Source organism: Acanthisitta chloris, unplaced genomic scaffold, assembly GCF_000695815.1.
Source record: "Acanthisitta chloris isolate BGI_N310 unplaced genomic scaffold, ASM69581v1 scaffold39523, whole genome shotgun sequence".
In the NCBI taxonomy this organism is placed as follows: Eukaryota; Metazoa; Chordata; class Aves; order Passeriformes; family Acanthisittidae; genus Acanthisitta; species Acanthisitta chloris.
This window is the reverse complement of record NW_008667271.1, coordinates 6,463-25,877: the sequence shown is the minus strand read 5'-3', so window position 1 is coordinate 25,877 and position 19,415 is coordinate 6,463. Positions and strand designations below refer to the sequence as shown.

The 19,415-nt window shown below is 44.6% G+C and overlaps 1 protein-coding gene across 1 annotated transcript in view; it reads left to right on the top strand.

Annotated features, from left to right (window-relative positions):
* LOC103800068 (methylcytosine dioxygenase TET1-like) overlaps positions 1 to 14,396 on the top strand; it is a gene marked incomplete at its 5' end in the record, with an annotated part of 30,435 nt that extends 16,039 nt beyond the window's left edge. Inside the window, 4 exons of the mRNA XM_009072432.1 lie at positions 470 to 559; positions 976 to 1,113; positions 8,443 to 8,782; positions 13,264 to 14,396. Coding sequence (XP_009070680.1) covers positions 470 to 559; positions 976 to 1,113; positions 8,443 to 8,782; positions 13,264 to 14,396 — 1,701 coding nt within the window. The remainder of the gene's footprint in view (positions 1 to 469; positions 560 to 975; positions 1,114 to 8,442; positions 8,783 to 13,263) is intronic.
* Positions 14,397 to 19,415: the final 5,019 nt, after the last annotated feature.

Sequence of the window (19,415 nt, the reverse complement as noted above, 5' to 3'; positions counted from 1 at the left end):
TTAAATGCTGTTGTGAGTTTCTCACAGGGTTACAGGAAAAGGCATAGGAAACCTGAGCTGCTTTTGGTAGGGCTGTGTCAACACAGCTTAAAGCCCCATGAGCAAGAAGATCTGGGGTTTCATCCCTACTTGGCATGGGCTGTGAGTTTTCTTCTTGGGATGTTACTTCCCTGTTTTCGTGTGGAATATACCTCACTCCTTGACTGTGTATTGGCAGTGACACTGTTCCCGTGTGTTGGGTTTCTTTGCCCTGGCAGATATCCTCTGGTGCTACTTCATTGATTTATGTCTAACAATTTGAGTGTTTTAGTCATGCAAATGTAGACGTTTCTGGTGAGTGACGAAGGGCAGCAGAACAGAAGTCAGATGGATAAAATCTGAGATAGAGGCTGACTTGTCAGGCCTCTCTAAAACTGGCTGAAGTTCTTTGAGAGCAAACTGCAAGGCTGAATGTTGCTTTTCACTGCAGGAGGAACTTCTTGAGAATAACTTGCAAACGTTGGCTACTGACGTGGCTCCGGTTTACAAGCAGCTTGCTCCGGAGGCTTTCCAGAACCAGGTAGGCCTGTGACACTCAGCTCTGAAGGGCAGTGTTGTTTCAGCAGCAGCATGTTGGTGGGCAGGAGCTGCAGGCCTTGCTGGTGCAGTGAGTCCCATTGCTTACAGTGGTTGCTGCACGTGACAGGTTGTGGTGTACTGCACCTCTGTATTTGAACTGCTGGTTAAGTTATGCCCTGAGCTGGGCACATGATAAAAACCTTAAGAGACAATAACTGTGCACAAAATGGTTTTATCATTTTGACTCTGGCTGACCTGATTCTCCTGTTGACATCCAGCTGTCAGTGTTACACATTTCACAGGAAGTACATGCTTTCCCATCAGAGTCTCCTTGACTGCCTTCGTCCGTTCTCAGGGCGGTAGCTTGCGGGGTTCCGTCTCTCGGTCCCAAGTACCTGTAGTTTGTTTTCCTTCTAGGTGGAGAATGAGCACATGGGCCCCGACTGCCGGCTGGGCTCCAGGGATGGGAGGCCTTTCTCTGGCGTCACGGCCTGCATCGATTTCTGTGCCCATGCCCACAAGGACACACACAACATGCACAATGGGAGCACTGTGGTACGTACCTGCGATTTTCTCATCTCTACTGGTTATGCTTGTCATTACTGTGAGTTTGAAAACACTGCTTAATTTAGTGGGTACGTTTGCATAAAGGCTTTGAAGGTGTAAGAGAATTAATGGCATGTTGCCATTGATCAGTGCCCATGTTTTACTGGCCACAGAGGACACGAGTGTGTCTTACTGTGGAAAAAGAGAGCAGGGGCGATCCCTCCTCCCAAATACCTGGATTCTGTTAGACACCCAGGCCCTTTGGAGGGCCTGGCCGGGGTGCAGAGAAGTGCTTCACAGGAAAATAATGATCTAACCAAGGAGCTGCACAGATCTCTGTAGAGGAAAAGCTAAAGTGAACTGATTCAGTATTAATTTACCTTCCCTAAGCATATCAAATTCTCCTTTTCTTGCACTCAGCGCTTCATGTGTAGCACTGCATGTTAATGTAGTTACTAGTCAGAGTAGAGACTGATACTGTGGTGGAGCCAGGTGGCTATTATGGTCTTTAAATCTCAGTATGAAAGGAAACCCCACGGACAGGTGTGGCCGTTGGATGAAGTAGCTTGCTGGATTGCCAGCGAGAAAATCATCTGGGAATTACTCGACTATGTAAGAATTAAGACCAGTGTTGAAGACAGACAAGCTCAAGGCAGTAAAGACAGAATTGGCAGTGTGCTTTGAGCAGCTGCAGCCCTGAGTGCTCTACAGAGCGAGGATGGCTTCTTGTACAGCAGTGCACTCATGAGTAACTTCTCTATCAAAAAAAGCATATCTGGAAAAACAATCTGTCTAAAATTTCTGCCTACTCTAGAAACAGTCTTGTTTGAAATTTGGGAATGCATATCAAATCACTGTGCTGTTGTGATGCAATAAAGTATTGCATTTACACCTGTAGTCACAGCAGTGAAATGACTGGTGCAGTTGTTCAGTGTTAATTGTGTGTTTTCAAGGTGAGCAAATGTCTGCTCCTCTAAAGTGAGGAAGCAGATCTGGGAATTCACTAGGAATGCCAGTCCTCAATAGACTTCATTTTGCCTAGCATCGAATGCCACTTACATGTGGATATTCTACAAAGGCATGTTGGAAGTGTACATTGCAAAATGCTTTCTGAAGCATGGGAATCCCATGCCCTTGAAGATCCTAAATTTGAAAGAGAGACCTCCTTGCCAAACTACACAGTATGTTTTTTGATGGGATTTAATTTAGATGTTCTAAAACAGTAGTTTAAGTGCTCCATGGCCTCTTAAGCTAAAGACAAAATTAAATGGAAACTGAGTCTGCTAGTCACTCTGCAATAATTCCCAGAAAGTTATGGACAGAAGCAGCTGGAGGGACAACTACACCTTTTTTGAAGAATGTATTGGGGGATGATTCTGCAAATGCATTTACCTCTAATCACCTGATGTCATTTCAGCTTCAGATTATCCTTGCTGGTGTTGATACTCACGGGTTGTACATGGTGTGTTTGTAATTCCAAGTCTCAAGCATGGGACATTGCAACTTGTGTAAGGCCCTTGCATGGGCCAGGACTTATCACTCATTGTCTTCCTGCCTTAGAAACCTCAAACATCCATGATTTTACTATTTTTCTCTTGTAGTTTGATTTTTTTAACTGCTACAGATTGAAGTCTGTATGCAGTGCACTTGTCATCTTGGCCCTCATTAGTGTTGGTAAGATTTCTTCCCTTCCTCCTTTTTCCAGCACCAGATCTTCATTTACAAAATCTGAAGTTTGCCTGGAGTAAAAAGGTTGCAGTAAGTCCCTTGTGAGGTGGTAACTGTGAGTGCTATGGCTCTGTCAGCATAATGAACACCTTCATTTCTCCCCTCACTTTTACCACAAGTATGAAAGGAATGTTGCAGAGGGCACACAAAGCAAAGGGAAAACAGAATCTATTCAAATCATTTCAGCCAGGCACAGACATGAGTTCAGCAAAGCACTTAAATGAGGTTAAGATAAGCAAGGAGTTAAAACTGAAAATAACAGGTTATTTAATGAGCTGCCAGTAATAATTTCCTTGCTCTGCCTCTACAGAATTTCAGAAAAGCCATCTTGCATTTTTCTGGGTGTGTGTTTGAGGATCCATTATTTGTTTATGACCCTGAAAACAAATTAGGTTGTCATTTGTGTTAGCAGTAGCAAAGGGTCTTGGAAATGCTTCTGCAGACACAACAGAGCATAATACCTCTTACTTTAGACAGACTGAGGATTATCTTTGATAATTATCACTGGAGATCTGAGCTGCTGAACATGTTTCCTGGCTGGAAGAGTCACACCCTGAATTTAGCAGAGCTGCTTTTGGGAGAAAAGCTAAAAATAAAAACTACTTTTCTCTGCTTGCTCAATGAACACACTTGGCCAGTCTGCAGAGATGTAAATTAATGTCTTTATCTGAAAGAAGCAAAAGTAATTTCTGCCTATGAACTGAGTTTAAGAAGCTTTAAGGCACTAAAACCACCATCCATTTTCACTCAGACTCTTTTGCTGTCTCTTGCTGCTCTCCCAAGGGCCACTGATGTATGTTACAGCACCGGTGCTAGGATGCAGTGTTCCTTGTGGATGTGAAGCTAAATGAGCAGCACACAGTAAAACCTTTCTAGTTATTCATGGAGTCTGTGAAATGTCAGTACTTTTGCTTCTGTATCAGATTAGCTGTGAAGGATCACATTCTTCACACCTGTGGGAAGCCATTTAAGTCACTGGCATGTGGGGTTTGAGAGTGACTGCGACAAGAAGATCAGCGATCTCGCTGCTTCTGCATCCTGAATGTGGGTGTTCCTTAGCTGGTGTGGCACAGTGCTGGGGCAGGGAAGGGGAGAGACCAGCTGCAGTTGTGTGTAACCCCTGCTGCCACACAGTCTGCAGCAGGCATTGGGAAGAAGATAAATTTATGCTTCAAGGGCAACTACAATGTGTAATTTATTATTGGCAGCAGAAGTAAGTAGTGTCAATCAGCAATCCATTAACAAACTGCTCCTGGTTTGCATGAGAAACCCAAACCATCTGCTTTTCCCATACCTGACTGCATTTCTGCAGAGACAGCTCACCTTGTCATTGCACGTGGCTCCAGGCCTGGGCAGTAGTTGACAGGATGTCTCTGTATGGTTGCATCACATTCACACCGTGCACACGCTGAGCTGCAGGAGTACCAGAGCCTTCAGTTCTAAGCCTTCAGGTTATAACAAATAGGAGAAAAGACAAACCCGCTGGGCTGTGAAGGAAGGATTTTTATTAGTTTTTTATACTGTGAAAATAGAGGAACAGAGAAGTTCAGCCTGCTCACCTGTGAGCTCCCAAGGAGCAGTTTGTCTGCCATACCCGTGTCACCAGTGCCTGATGGCACTGCCTAGGGTGCCTGTAGTGTTCAAAAGGAGAACAGGTTTGGGGTTCCCTTCTCTGATTCTAACCTCCATACACTTGTTCAGAGTACATCAGGTCCACAAAACAATGTGGTTTGTCTGGGCTGCAAAGGAAAACAGCAATGTACTATGAGGAATGGTAGACAAAAGTGCAGCAGCACCAGAGTCCCCAGTGGTGCCCACTGTGCTCTCCAGCTGCATGGGGAAGGTGTGTGTAGGAAACCTCATTCCATCTTTCAGGTTTAGAAAGGCTGTTTGACTGCTGTGCTGAAACTTGCATTTAAATCGTCACTTCTTGTAACATAGTGGAAAAAGCTCCTTCATTTCTAGGTGTGAAGGTCAAGAGGACAAGGGTAGATCAGAGTCCTAGAATCATGCACTGGGAGCTGTGCTGTTACAGATGTTGCTCTGGAGGGAATTGTGTTGAGTTCATGGTGCATTTTAAGTTTAAAAGAAATAAATAATAAGAACGTTTTACAAATATGCAAGTTTTACCCTGACATCGCCAAACCCGGAATAGGTAGTGGGTATGATCACCAGGCATGCTGGACACCTCAACAAACTGCTTGGCCATTTTCTTTGGCCTCTGAGCATCTTGAACGATTTAGCTGCATGTTCTAAAAAAATCAGAGTAGCAGGATGTGCAGCTTCGTGCTCTAAGTGGCCTGTAACAGGGCTGAAGGTTTTCTCTTGGTCAGGTTTAATTTTGGTCAGTTTGCAGCAGAGTAGCAATGGAAAATGTTGCTTTTAACTTTGCAACAATAGCTTCTCTTCAAGCTCCTTAATGGACTATTTTGCACAGATTTGAGTATTAGAGTGTTGGGTGTGGAGGAATGGCTTAGGGCTAAGGGCCACATAAGTATGGTTCAGCTTGCAGAGCAAAGGACTCTGGGAGAGTCAAAGCAAGAGCTGCTAGCAGCTTGTTGACGAGAATTGTTAGAGTGGTCAAGAGAGCAAGGACACAGGCCTGGGAACGCACCTGGGAGTGTAGCACAAACAAAGCTCTGGAAGTTGTAACTCGCAAGTATAGATAGGGAGTAACTCAACTTGGCAGAAGGCAGAGGTAAGTTGTCCTTGAGGGTGAGACAAACAAGTCCGAGACAAACAGCTAGGAATGCAGCAAAGCCTGGGAAAGAAAGGGAGAATCCTCTCAGCTGTAACCACAAGTAGGGAAGGTACCTGAATGCTATCTTTAGAGCTTAGCTAATTATAAATGATTAATAGTTATATGCTTGTCATACACGGTATAAGCATGTCAGCAACTTTATGTCAATAACATGATGTTGGACAAGGGAGTAAGAGCAGCTGCACAAGATCTAAGAAGCTGCAAAGGAAGTAGCTGACCATTAATCACGCCAGCCAATGATGAGCTTGCTTTGCACTATGTATGAGCCTCATTAGCACATCTATCTAACCTGTAGCTTTGGTATCAATAAACGAGTCTTGCTGGACACCATCGGGTGCGCGTTTCTCCCGTCGATCTTCCGCAGTTGGGTTTTTTTTAAACAGATGTTTGTTATTTGGTGGATTCCCACCTTTAACTGTCTGTTGCTGGCTTGCTGTGCAGCCTTACTTTACAGCTGATTTCCCCTTATCATGAATTTTTCAGCTATCCATTTGCCATTGTGTCCTTAGTCTTATGTTAAAATGTAGTGTACTGACCTGGACATTCTGTGTATGTTAAATGGGTGTTGTGGTATTTAGGCTATAGGTGTACAGGTCTTCAGATTTTTAACAATTTTGAGTATACATTAATTTCCTGCTACATGTGTGTTGGAGTTCAGTATACTTTCAACATAGTTCTGCTAATATAGCCCTCATCTGCTTCAGTTCCTCAGAGCAGTTCTTCAGATTTCTTGCTCCAAAGGGGGTGTTGGCTTTGGCATGGAAATTTAGATGAGGGTCTCCATTTTCAAAATAATCAATGCTGTGGATTGAGTCTTCAGGACATTTTTCAGACTAGTGCATGGGCAGCCACAGGCTGGACAGGGTGTTCTAACAGAGCAGTGAGAACCACCCAGTTTATGGTGAGTAAAGTGGGAGCCAGGCCCTGCACGCTTCTTTTGTTACTCCTTTTGCTTTTAATTTAGAAAGGGAGGATGTACCGACTCTCCAAGAACAGCAATCGTATGTAATTGTGCTCCCTCTGTGTCCAGTCCTCTCTCACCCTTCCTGAATAACTTGGAATCTGCTGGCAGATTTTAACCAGATCTCACTGAACTTTGCAGCAGCTTGAATTGCCTTTGGAGATTTTAATCTCTTGTTCCAAGCTGTGAAATGTCACTGTGGAGTGTGGGGAGCTGGATCCAGGTCAGCTCCTCCACTGGGAGGTGGCAGGGCCCTCCCAGCTGTGGCCCAGCAGCCAGAGGCACAGAGCTGCTGTGGGCCTTGCTTCACTGGCTGGTGTCCCGCCGAGGTGGGCGTAGGGCAGATGGTGTGGGACTGGGTGTGCGGGAGCACGGGGGTGGGAGAGTCCATGGGAGACTGGGTGCCATTTGCTGCTCATGGAACAACTTGTTGTTTTTTCTAAATCTCCCTCGTAGTCCAAAGGCTGTCCCGAGGAGGGTGAGTACGCATGGAGCCAGCACCTCAGTAAGCTACTCAGCTGCTGCCTGCCCCTCACTGTGCTGCCTCAGAGCCCTCCTCTTGATCCCTGCAGCTGCCACCTGGAAAGCTCTTCTCCCTTGTCTCTGCCCCTCAGATCACCTCCTGCTGCTCTGCAATTGCCAAGCTTTGCATATAGCTGCTGATACAGCCCTAACCACCACATGTGAAAGCTGTGCTATAAAATAAAGAAGTTTGGGTTTTTTCTCCCCTAAATAACAGCATTATTGATCTCTCCTGGAATGTTAGGCGTGGTGACGAGGTTCTGGGAAATTGGACTGACTGTTCATTCAGTCTACACAGCGATGGATGATATGTTTCCATTTAGGGGGTATCATCCCATCCTTGGTTCGTGCTTGTGTTCCTGTCTGTGTGGTTAGTGACTCCCTGTGAAACAGCAGCCTCTGAAGCCGTGGTGCTGGTGTGTGGCTCTCTAGCCACGTGGTAGTCCCCCAGAGATGGAATCGGTGACACCGCGGGATGGTGACACGGGCACACGGAGCTGTTACCATCCCTTGGGAAACCCAGAGTGACACCAGGAACTGTCCTGCTGCTTTTAGCGCTGCTTCCGACGGAAAGGGCCAGTGCCAACGAGAGCCAAAACCCCGGGAGTGCTGGAGATGTTTAGCATTTGGAATTATAATAAGAAAATTGTTGTGCTAAGCTGGAATATTTATTCCCATTTCTCACGTGTCTTTATGGAATTGGATAACCAGCACTCTCCTCTGGCCTCCAGGATCCCACAGCATGGAATAACAGCAATCAGGGCAGTGACATCAGAGAAGGTCTGCTGGGTCTTAGGACTTAATTACAGTGAGGGGTTCATGTAAGTGCAGACAGAGTTAGAGCTGAGATTGCTAAAAACATAGAGTGATCTGAGTAGCTGTTTGTGGTGGTTCGGGTTGTTTTTCATTTGCTAGCCAAAACAAAAACTAAAACCAATTTCATAGCCTAGAAACGTCCCGTTCAATCAAAAAATAGTAATTTTTTTCATAATTTTTAGTCCTTAAAAATGAACCTGGATACCAAAGATATATTCATGTATTTAAAAAGCAATGTGAATGCTGAGGAACTTAGAGTATATTTACAGCTGAGGTATTTACCAGGACTGGCATATATTTGTGGCTAGTGTAAGCTGAGACAGTTTCATTTTTCCTGTCCAAGACATGTGCCTTGGTCTTACTCAAGTACCGATAATTTTTCTGAGCATCACAGGTCAAACACAGTGTTTGTCAGATGTTTGCATTTGAAAGCCCCACAGCACTGAGCCCACACACTGAGCAAACAGTGAAGCCTAGGATGGCTCCTCAGTGTCTGCATAACCTGTATTCTAGGCATGTGGTTTATTCACAACCGTTTCTGCTCTTGCAGGTCTGCACCTTGACGAAGGAAGATAACCGCAGAGTGGGTGTGATTCCCAGCGACGAGCAGCTCCACGTGTTGCCTCTGTACAAAATCTCACAGACCGACGAGTTCGGCACTAGGGAGGGCCTGGAAGCCAAGATAAAAGCCGGAGCCATACAGGTGCTCACAGCGTTCCCCAGAGAAGTGCGTATGCTAGCTGAGCCTCTCAGGGCTACGAAGAAAAAGAAATCAGACACAAGGAGGACCCCAAATGAAAAACAGCCATTGATAGATAAAAAATACTCAACACCTGTAAAGCTGAAAACTGAAGCCCCAGAAAACCTTGGCGACAGTTTGCATTGTTTAGGTGAGTGGTGCTGATGAAATTCTGCTGGTCTCTTCTGATCACGTGTTGCCACTTAACACATCTGAGGGGAGGGAACTGCTCCTTAACTCTCAGTTTTAAAAAGTATTTGTGTGTTCTGCGATTGAGGAGCTAGTGACCAAGTCACTGTAGCCAATGTTCTTTGTCTCTTGGTGCAGGAAAAGCAAACCAGGTGATCACCCAAAAACAGTTCGTTGGTGATGTGTGAGCACTGATGGAGTATTTCCAAGCTCCCTCATTCTAATAAATTATGGTAGTAGGATCATCTTGGAACAGTTGTAGGAATGTTTTTCTAAGTGACGTGAATTTCTGCCACTTTGAAGAACAAGAACTGTATTCTCCACTTTCAATGACAGACAATGGTTCTCTTGAAATCCGAGTTGCGATAATTCCCCATCGGCGGCACGGACACTGCTGTGCAGCAAGAGGTCTGCAAAAGACCCCTTAGGGTTTAGCAGCTGACCGTGCTGTTCCAGGTGTGCCTTGCAGTGTTGTTGGTCACGGCCGTGCCGGGGTCGTTCTTCCTGCCACAGGACGTGTCTGTGCAGCACAGAGCTGTCACTGGGCCGAGCTGTGTGGAGCCATTTGTGATGTGCAGTGTGGTACGTGGGGTCAGAGTTTGGGCCAGTCCTTCACAGGGCAGAGTCATTGCGTGGGACTGTGCAGTAAAGAGAGGTAGAACAGAAGGAAGAGGTGGAAGAAGCCATGGACTTGGATTCTCTGATTAGCAGGGGAAAAGTAAATAAAATGATTAAAGCAGAGCCTATTAGCTGTTAGGGAGAAGAGAGAAAAATGAACCAACCTGCTGTAATCCTCAGTTTGATTTCATGAGAGACATCCAGATATATGTAGTAGATGTAAAGGGAAGAATAAAACAAATGCATTTAAAAGACTGTCTGTATTTTGGGGGGATAACATTTAAAAAACAAATACAAATCCTTTCGTCACGCTGATGGCACTCAGCACTCTGCCTGAGCTGGGGAGTCAGGGCGACTGATAACTGCAGATAGCATGGTGGAATCAGAACAAGAAGGTCAGTATTGCTGGCGCCCCCGGACATGAGACAGAGAGTTACTCCACATGCATCTTTGGGGGACACAGTGCAGGCTTTGGAACAAACACTAAAGGACTCCTCGGGCTAAGGCCAACGTCCAACAGCAGTTCTGAAGCGACACTTAATAACTTCCATCATGCTCAGGCAGGACTGAAGGTCCTGGGAGCATTAGAGGGCTCTGGTCTGGGTAGGAATTCTGAAATTGTTTGATCTCCTCACTGCAGTGCTGTTTTGAAACATTGGAATAGATTTCTGTACTGCCTCCCTGTCCATGACATTGGAGTTGCAATGAGGTGTGGCTTCCATATCTGAAACCCTAACAGTGGTACCAGAGCCAGGGTTTTGCCATGTGCCTCGGGAGCACAGAACTGTAGTCCTTGAATGTGCAAGAATAATAAAATAACTGTGTGTACATCATTGCTTTGGACTTGAAGTACTTTCATAAAGTAATTTAAAAAGGCTGCTGATTAAAGTCAGTCACAGAGCGAGGAAGAAACGCTGTTATGAGTGAGAAAGTTGCTCAGGGATGGAAAAATAAAGATGTGAATAGAGTATTTAATTTCTCTTAAAAGTGCAGTTTGTGATGGATGTTTTGCTAATGGAGTTCAGCACTGTAAGCCCCAGATCTGCTGACGGAACGTCCTGCTGCAGCTTAGCCGTGGGAGCAGCTCCAGGAGCCTTTGCTCCCCGAGCAGCTGTGGCAGAGGGAGGTGCCAGGTGCTGTGCTCTGCAGGATGCAGTAACTTGGAACGTTTCTGCACATCACTGGTGTGTTTCCTGCAGTCATGCAGGCTGATGGCCTGCAGCACAGCCTCACCCTCAGTGCAATGCAGAGATCTGAAATCAGGGATTTTGGAGCACTGCAGTATTGTACATACAGGGTGTGCAGTTAGAGGGGATCAGCCATGGCTTTCAGCTTAGACTGTGCCAGGGGGCAGCTATCATTTCAGTCCTGAGCAATGGAAACTCTTGGTCTAGCTGAGAATGTTAGACTCAATATGAAAACAGAATCTAAGGGCCTGGAAGGCAAGAGTTGAAACTAGGCTATTCAGTAGCCACTTCTGATGGTAAGCTAGAGGAAGTTATTATTTTAAACAGCATCCCTTCATATTAATAGTGGCATAATAATAGAAAAATATTTATTACAGTTTTGGGTAAGAAGTTTTTCAGCACTGCTAAAGGTACTTTAAGCAAGGCAGTGTTACATTTTCTCCTGATGTAAGAACAAAAGGATACTTAGCTATACTTCAGCTGTAGAGGAAGAGGTATTAATTCGTGGTGTATGTAACACAGAGTACTCCATTTACTAATGAGGGCAGGAGTTTAGACTATCATTTTGGCTTTTCAAATGTGAAAAAGAATATGGCGAATGTGCCGTGAGACACTTGTGAGTAGTTATTTCCCATTGGGCATGTTTTCAGCCGTGTGAGACTGTCGGTCTCTGAAGCAGCCTGGGAGGCTGATGGAGGAGTGGCAAGATCAGCTATGCCATATTGCCTGTTATATAGGTGTAGCCTGTTCTTCTGGAAGAGACCTGACTGTCATTTGAGAGCCACTGCAGTATCCACCAGTTGGAAAGCTTGAGAGACACCTAACCTGCACGTCGTCACCACCTGGAGCCCTGGAAATTAAAAGGGAGTAAGAGAGGACTCTTTTGGCCTTTTTCCTGTCTTTTCCTGGCAGCAAGGTGGTGGTGAGAGCTTCCAAGTGCTGCAGACAGGCTGTGTCAGCCTGGCAGGGTGTGCAGGTGTGAGGAGTTGGTTGGAGTCTCTGCCGTGCTGAGTCTGTTGTGGAAGGGCTGTATATTGAACAGGGTGCACTACCATGCACCTTTTGCCAGCTGCAGGAAGCACAGCTCTTCATTTTTGCATTTGTGCTAATTCTGGAGGCTTTTGAAATTTAAATTAGTATGAAATGCATGTTAAAGAGAGAGGCCTTACTTCTTCCCTTGCACAGTCCCTTTAACCACATTATTCTGGACAAAACAGAGATGGAAGTGTTAGTTTGTCTCTATTAATACCAGCAATTCTTCTTGGCCCATCTTGGATAGAACGGGAGACGACCCACCAGTTTAGAGATGGTTTCTCAGCTGACTGCAGCAGAGCAGTGACCACTTCAGCCAGCACTTCCCGCTGAGATGCCCCAGACTCTGAACAGGAGGTGTTCCTGGAGAGCACCTTGTCTCTTACTGCTTTCCCTCTGCCCGTGTATTCGAATTAAATTCTCTTAACCTCTGCTACTTTGCCCCACAGAGCAAGAAGCTTCAGGCAAGAGAGGGGGGATTTACTGGAGCCACAGCCACTTTGAGTGCTGTAGATTGTTAAAACTTACTCGCACAGAGTGCAGGTCTCTCTTCAGAGGTGATGGGAAGTGCAGTTCTCAACTCCCTCACCATTTATACATTATTAGAAGACCGAGTGGAAGAAAGAATAGTTCTTCTACACTGGGGAAAGTAATTAGCCATTCTGTGTGTTTATGGAAAAAAGAGGAAACCCTGACAGAGGCAGTCTGTTGTGTATGCAAGAGCTCTCCGTTGGGTGTTGGTCTGCCAGCAAGACACACGTAAAGCAATAGCAGGGCATGATGCAAAGCCCATCCGAGTCAATGGAATTGTTTGCTATTCCTCCCGTGGACTCTGGATTGAACCTACCCATGATGAGACTCAGTCATGTGAGGAGATCGTAACACAGCCCAGCCTGGCAGCAGGGTGCCATGGCTGGAAATTGATTTGGGAGCTGACATAACCTGAACAAGTGTGTCTGCAGAAAGATCAGAAATAATGAATGTGAAGCAGTTAGAAAGATGGAAGACAGCCAGATCACATGATTCCCCTTTGCAGGGATGGGTTTACCTGGAGCATGTTGCCAGATACCTTTTTCACAAGGCAGTTTGAGTCAGTATCGCTGATGCACAAATCACTGTAATTCAATAACTGGTTTGGTTGCAACAGATGAGATCCACAAATGCACTTTTTCCTTCAGTCACAGGATGGGATTAAGGCAGCCCAGGATTTACACAGATTCACAGCCTTAATTTGACACAGGCCGAGTGTCATCCCCTGTGTCAGACCTGAGGAGGAGCAGTCAGCTGCTGGGGAGCTCTGGCATAGGATTGCACCGTGTGCTTTGGGACAGAGTGGTTATTTCACTTCATCTATTCATTCTGTTGATCCCTCTGTGAAATACCTTTTTGTTTTAGGTACCAACAGCCTGCTGGAAAAGGTTAAGCTATTACTTCAGCAAGGTTATTATATATATCCTTATGGTCAAAAAAAGCTAAAAATGCCCATTTTGAAAAATCTGTGGTCTTCATGTACATTTGTCATGTTAGAAAGCAAGTGTGAAAGTATCAGAAATGTATTTTACTAATTGAGGAAAAGTACTCACACTGTGGTGTGCATTTCTTCTAGGGAACAAAGAAGATGCTTTAAAACCTGGAATAAAAATGGAGACTGCTGAGCACCTCTATGCCGTGAAACATACTTCAAACACTACTAAAAGTTGCTCCTTATTAAAACAGTACACAGCTTCCTCCCCATTTAAGGTGGATGGCTTACATCCTTACCCACCCCTGGTGCACAAGCCTGGCCTAACAGCAGTGACGAGTGTCCCCCAAGAGTTTTCAGTTCCGTACGGGTATTTCGAATGCAGTGCCAAGCAACCTCACGTGGCACCTTACGTTACCTGCAAGGACTTTGATGTATCGGTCAAAGACTATCCTGGAATTCTGCTGAACGATAAGATGAACGGTGTGCCACCGATTCTGCCTGAGGTCACTGCTCCAGGCCCTCCAGCCCCCAAAGACCCCCTGCCCATTATACTTGAACATCAGCCAGACAGACAGAACTGTCAGCTTCAGTCAGACAGTTCTCCTTCACAGATGATCAGGTCTTGTGACTCGTCGGTGCCGCCGAGCTCCGCGGCAGAGGACGCGCTCAGAAACGCCGCCGACGGTTCCCACGGGTGCCCGGAGGAAAAGGGCAGCGCCCGTCGAGGACAGCCGCGTGATCTGGACTGTGCTGATGAAAAGCAAACCGGTGCGCTGGGACAGATGGCTGATTCTGAAGAAAAGGCTGAGGAGTTGTGGTCAGACAGCGAGCACAATTTTTTGGACGATGACATTGGTGGAGTTGCTGTGGCACCTTCTCATGGTTCTATCTTAATTGAATGTGCCAGGCGTGAGCTCCATGCTACCACACCAATTAAAAAACCCAACCGCAATCACCCCACGAGGATTTCTTTAGTTTTCTACCAACACAAAAATCTGAACGAGCCAAAACATGGCTTAGCCATGTGGGAAGCAAAGATGGCTGAGAGGGCAAAAGAAAAAGAAGCCGAGAGAGTAGGAATGGAGAATACAGAACTGAACTCTAGCAACAAGAAAGCAAAGCAACCAAGTGAAAACAGAGATATTTTTTACGAAGAGAACGAGTTCAACCAAATTCCATCCCGCAGATCATTAACGGTAACGAAGGACAACGTAATCACAGTATCTTCGTACGCCCTGACACGAGTGGCAGGGCCCTACAACCACTGGGCATAGCTGTCAGGATCACAGCTCCACCTGCTGCAACGTCACACAGTGTTTCTTTAAGGTGCTGTTCAAGAAAAAGTCATGTGTTGTTTACGATTTGCTCATCTCAACCATTTTGAGGCTGAGGTAAAAAAAGGGGGGGGATTTCTTCTTAAACTGTGACTTTAACATTTGGTGGTGCTCAAGCACATTTTAAGCAAAAAAAAAAGGTATAGTTTTAATACATTCTAAAAAAGATTTTGTTTTAGGTTATTAACCTTGATTGAATCATTCAGTTTATTACCTTTAGGAATTTATATTTTGGTGCTTTAAATCAAGGCTGTTTACTACAGAAATCGTGTATAGGGGTTTTAACACGCTCGTGTTTTACGGTGTTAAATCAAGTTATACAGTCACAGCTCTACACAGCTCTTGGTGCTCGACCACATCAAACAGTTAAAAACAAATAAGCTGAATTATTACTTCATGGTGCCATTGCTTTAACAACTTCCAACCATTGCTATAGTCCAAATTACAGGTGCATCTTTTAGAAAGCCAATGAATTCTGCTCTTCAGATTTGTCCTTATGTATAAAGTGAGGTTGTTGGTGATGATGGCTGGAAGTTGTTTTTAAGCTGTAAATATATATTTTAAAAGCACTTTCTATTTTTAAAATTAACTTGAAATAGTGTAGTGTAAGGATCATATTGTCTAAAGTTTGTGCATACTCTACAAAAGAAGTGATTTTTTTCTTGCTGTGTAGAGTTACATATTGTTACAGTTGCAGGATGTGTGCTGATGCATATGTGGTTGTTTTTAGACTTGCCCTTTTTATTGAAGATTTTATGTTGCATATAAATTACAGTTATGAAATACAGAACCTTTTTATTCTTTTAAAGAGTGTAGAGACATGATGTGAGGAGACATCTGCTCATACATGTGTTGCTATTAGGAGTTAGGAATATGATTTGGTTTCTTAGAGGCAGCATTTATTATGGTTTCTTTGAGCAATAAGTGCATAAGTCTCATTAATTTGGAGCATTCTAAGTTAATGTTACAACCAAATGTTCCTAATGCTTCAGGGGTAGGATTGTTTTGGGATTGAAAAAATACCCCCTAGAGTTGCCTTATTCCATTCTGGAAAACAAAACAGTTGGGGAAATACAAAGGAAGTGCTGGAAAATCATGAAATTTCTAATCCTTAGCAGTGATTTTTTTCATTAAGAATAACCTATCTGTAATATTCATCAACTTTGTGTTCAGTTGTTTTACAAAATATGTGAGTTTTTGAAGTGATTGATCCATTTCACGTGGAAAGGGTTGTTTTCCTTCCAAATACAGAACATTTGTTTTCCAGTTCTGTCAAAAGGTGACCTATGGAATAAGTATTTGCTGAATCAGAGGACAAGCAGACACTCCGTTGCGCTGAGATACTGTAACATCCCACTCTTTCTGATTCTCCTCTCCTATGTGTTTCTTTTTTAAACTTATTTATTTAAACCAATTACCAAATGACAATGTTAGCTAAGGACTGACCTCATCCTGCCTCACTTCCACGAGAGCTGCTCTGTGCAGCCGTCCCTGCCCTTGGGAGCCAGGAGCAGCAATCACAGGATTCCTCGGACCAAGAGCTGCAGGATCAGGCACACGGGCAAAGCTGCACCTTCCTTGGCCTCGGCGTCCGCCCTGGCTGGGGAACCTGGAGGTAGAACGAGAGCAGAGTTTTCCATGGTGAAAACATACTAATAATATACTTGATGATACTATTCAGTAGTGGTGCTGTATAGAGGAGTATGAACTATCTAGACCTGCTTTATTTAAAACCCAGACAAGGTGCTTTCCCCTTGCGAAGCTGAAGTGCAAGCAGTCCTTGCGGTGTCGGTACGAGCGCGCGCCCGTGGTGTTCCTAACACACAGTGCCAGTCGGGCCCGTGGTGCTCCGAGCCCTGTGCTGTGGTGCAGACAGCTCAGGCTGTGCTGGCTCTGTGCACACGCAGGTGCTGCTGCAGGAGCCAGGTCTGAAGTGTAGCCGTCGCTGTCTGTCAGCCTGGGGTTCCTCCTGCGGATTTCTGTTCAGACTAACAAAGCTGTTGATGGCAGAGGATGGAGGAATTGAACCTGTTCTTTGTATCTGACCTATTTTAAGTAACATTTGTAAAAACCGGGTATGCTGCAAATTTTAGCTCAGAACTTAGTGTTAGCTCAAATAGAGGATATGAAGGGATTGTAAATATTAATAAAACGGAACCAATATTATGCCATTGTTTTGTACCAGCAGTTTTATGCTTACTGACTATGTAACATACAGTATACATCAAATCATTATGGTATTTTTTGTGCCTTAGACTTCCATTTTAAAACTTGTATATTTTTGGTGAGCCGAAGATTAGTAGGAGTTGCAGCTGTCCATACAGTGAGTAGTTCTATACATTCCCTGGCTAATCCAGTCCTGTGTTTGCCATCTGAGGACCCTTCCCCACCCAAAGCCATCAGGTACAGGCGAGGGTATGGGGCTCGCTAACGGTGCCGACAGCTTCGCTGTTTCTAGTGCTCTAACCGAGCACTCCCACCTGAATTTTTCCAACGGAATTATAAGCTACAGAGCTGTCTCTTTACCTTTTGAAATGTTCATATCATTAAAGTGGATCAGTTTTACTTGACTCTTCCCCGTAAATGCCCGTTCGCTTACATATGGCCGGAAAGTTCAAGATAGAAATGTTCCACTGCAAACCAGCAGCTTCCCTCTGAGAAGTGAGACACTGAAAGGAGGATCTCAACGGATCCTCCCAAACACAGGTAGTGCAAGTCTACCTGCTTTGAAATGGCAATTGTAATGAGAAATGTGTATCTTAACAGAATCGTTAATGCTATTAATTGATAGGTGCTAGAACTCTCAGTTACTACTTCATTAATGTTACTTACAGGAAAAAAGTATATCATCTATACAATAACATATCATTCATGGTGCTCTTTTCTTGACTGTCACCTAAACTGCTTTCTGAATGTGTCCTGCCAGGCAGGTTGGCTTGGCCATCTCCACTTGCTGCTGGGCATGTGGCAGGCTGTGATTTGAGAAGGTGATGTTTTCTATTGCTCTGCTGCGATATGGAAAATGCAACTATTCACTATTTTTACAATTCTGTACTATTTATTGTAACACTTCCAAATATTTTTCAGCCTTGTATGCAAATCACATTATAAGGTTATCATTTTATAGCAGTATTTGTCTCTTAATATTTGTGACTCCCTTGTTCTTCCCTTTGCGGCCCACACAACCACTCATCATTTGCTCATACCCCTTAACCAGGTCCTTCTGGGACAGCTAGACCAAGAGCTGGATCTAAACTTAAGGTAGCTAGAGAGGTCAGAGCTGTGTGTTTTACTTGGTTTCCATCAGCTGACACAATGTTCTGGGTGAAAAACCAGCACAATAGATTCAGGCGTGGACTGGTGCTGGGGTGTCTCTGGATCCTTTGTCACATGTCGTGATCCAGCGTGGGACACCTCTGACTTCCCAGAAGAAACAGGTCTCGTCCCGTTGTCGGGATCCAGTGCCCCCGCGCCGAGGAGCAGTGCTTGCTGCACTGTTTGACCCTCTGAGGTCCTGGGGGAGTCACTGCAGTTGTGCCCACTTAAACAGTGAATTTACTGATTCTCACATGCTACTGTATTATAGAAAGTAGAAAAAAATGTTTCTATTAAATACTTTAGTCAAAAGAGCCAAGAAGCTTTTTAAGAACTTACAAATACTTGCAGCTTTCTACTTGTAATAGTTGTATTCAGATTTTTCGAAGGCCTTTTTAAGCTAACTTTTCCTTAGGAATACCTGCTGGTGAAAATCCTTGTCTTACCTATGACAGTGCTTCTCTAGATTTAGAACAGGAAGTACCTGTATTATCTTAAGCAACATTTTATGTTAAGCGTGGGTAAATGACAACATTTCTAGTACTTAAGACTCTCTGTAACATACAACTGTGTGGGTTTCTTTAAAGAGCTTTTTAATTTCATTGCAGTGTTGGGCTAAAGACAGCGGGTTAGATTTGGGTCCTGTTCACATTGCTGCAGCCCTGCTGACTGCAGTGTGCTCATTCATCAAGCTTTCCTGCACTTTCTGTGTTTCACTGGATGGATGTGGACAGCAGTTGACCGAAGTCTGTGCCAGCTCAGACCCTTGCAACCCTGCCACAATGAACAGGTTGTGCAAGGACAGATGGAGAGAGGTTTGGACTGAATGTTTACTTCTGGTGAAACACAGGTTATTTCTGTTGTTTGTAGCATGAGAGTGATGCAGGTCCATAGAGGGACACAGTACCTACAGCTCAGGTTTCAAGCATGCTGGCAGGTCTGTGTCAGACCATCTCCAGGTCTGAGCTCTTGGCAGCCGTGGTGTTTCTCGCCTGACTGACAGCTGTTCAGTGAGACAGAGGTTATGGAAGCATGCTAGGAATACTGCATCTTCATGGGTTTGGATTTAAAATGTAAGCTCAGTCCTGGCCTTTCACTTCCCGTGAAACTTCTCTCATGTGGAAATTAGCTCCATTTATCAAGCAGTCAGCAGCTTTGTAATCCATTTATATATATGGTTGTTGTCTTTTCCACAGAAGTCCTGTACGTTCTAGGTTATCAAGAGGAAATAACTGTGTGCCCTCAGATATATGAAAAAAATTGCATGGCCACTTCCATGATTTGTGTACATTAACAGCAGTTGCATTCAGGCAGTGTTGGACAAACTTTCTTCCAGGTCTCTTGTGGTCACCACAATTCAGATTAGGATCTTTGTGATGTCTGCTCCATAAAACTGTGGTTTATTCTTGTGGGAAAGGTGTCTGCCCAGCTGTGACCCGTGATGATCTGCTCTTGCTTAAATAACACAGTTAGAGATGAGGAACAGTTCAGCAACATTTGGAAATTCTGGCTTACTTCTTTTTTTCCATCAGGTGTCGATCTGACTTGCAGGAGGAAGCGTGGAGGGAATATCTTCCAGAAACTCAAGCAGTAAACAAAGTTGCCATTGGTTGTTGTGACACCACAGTTCTGCACTGCGATGTC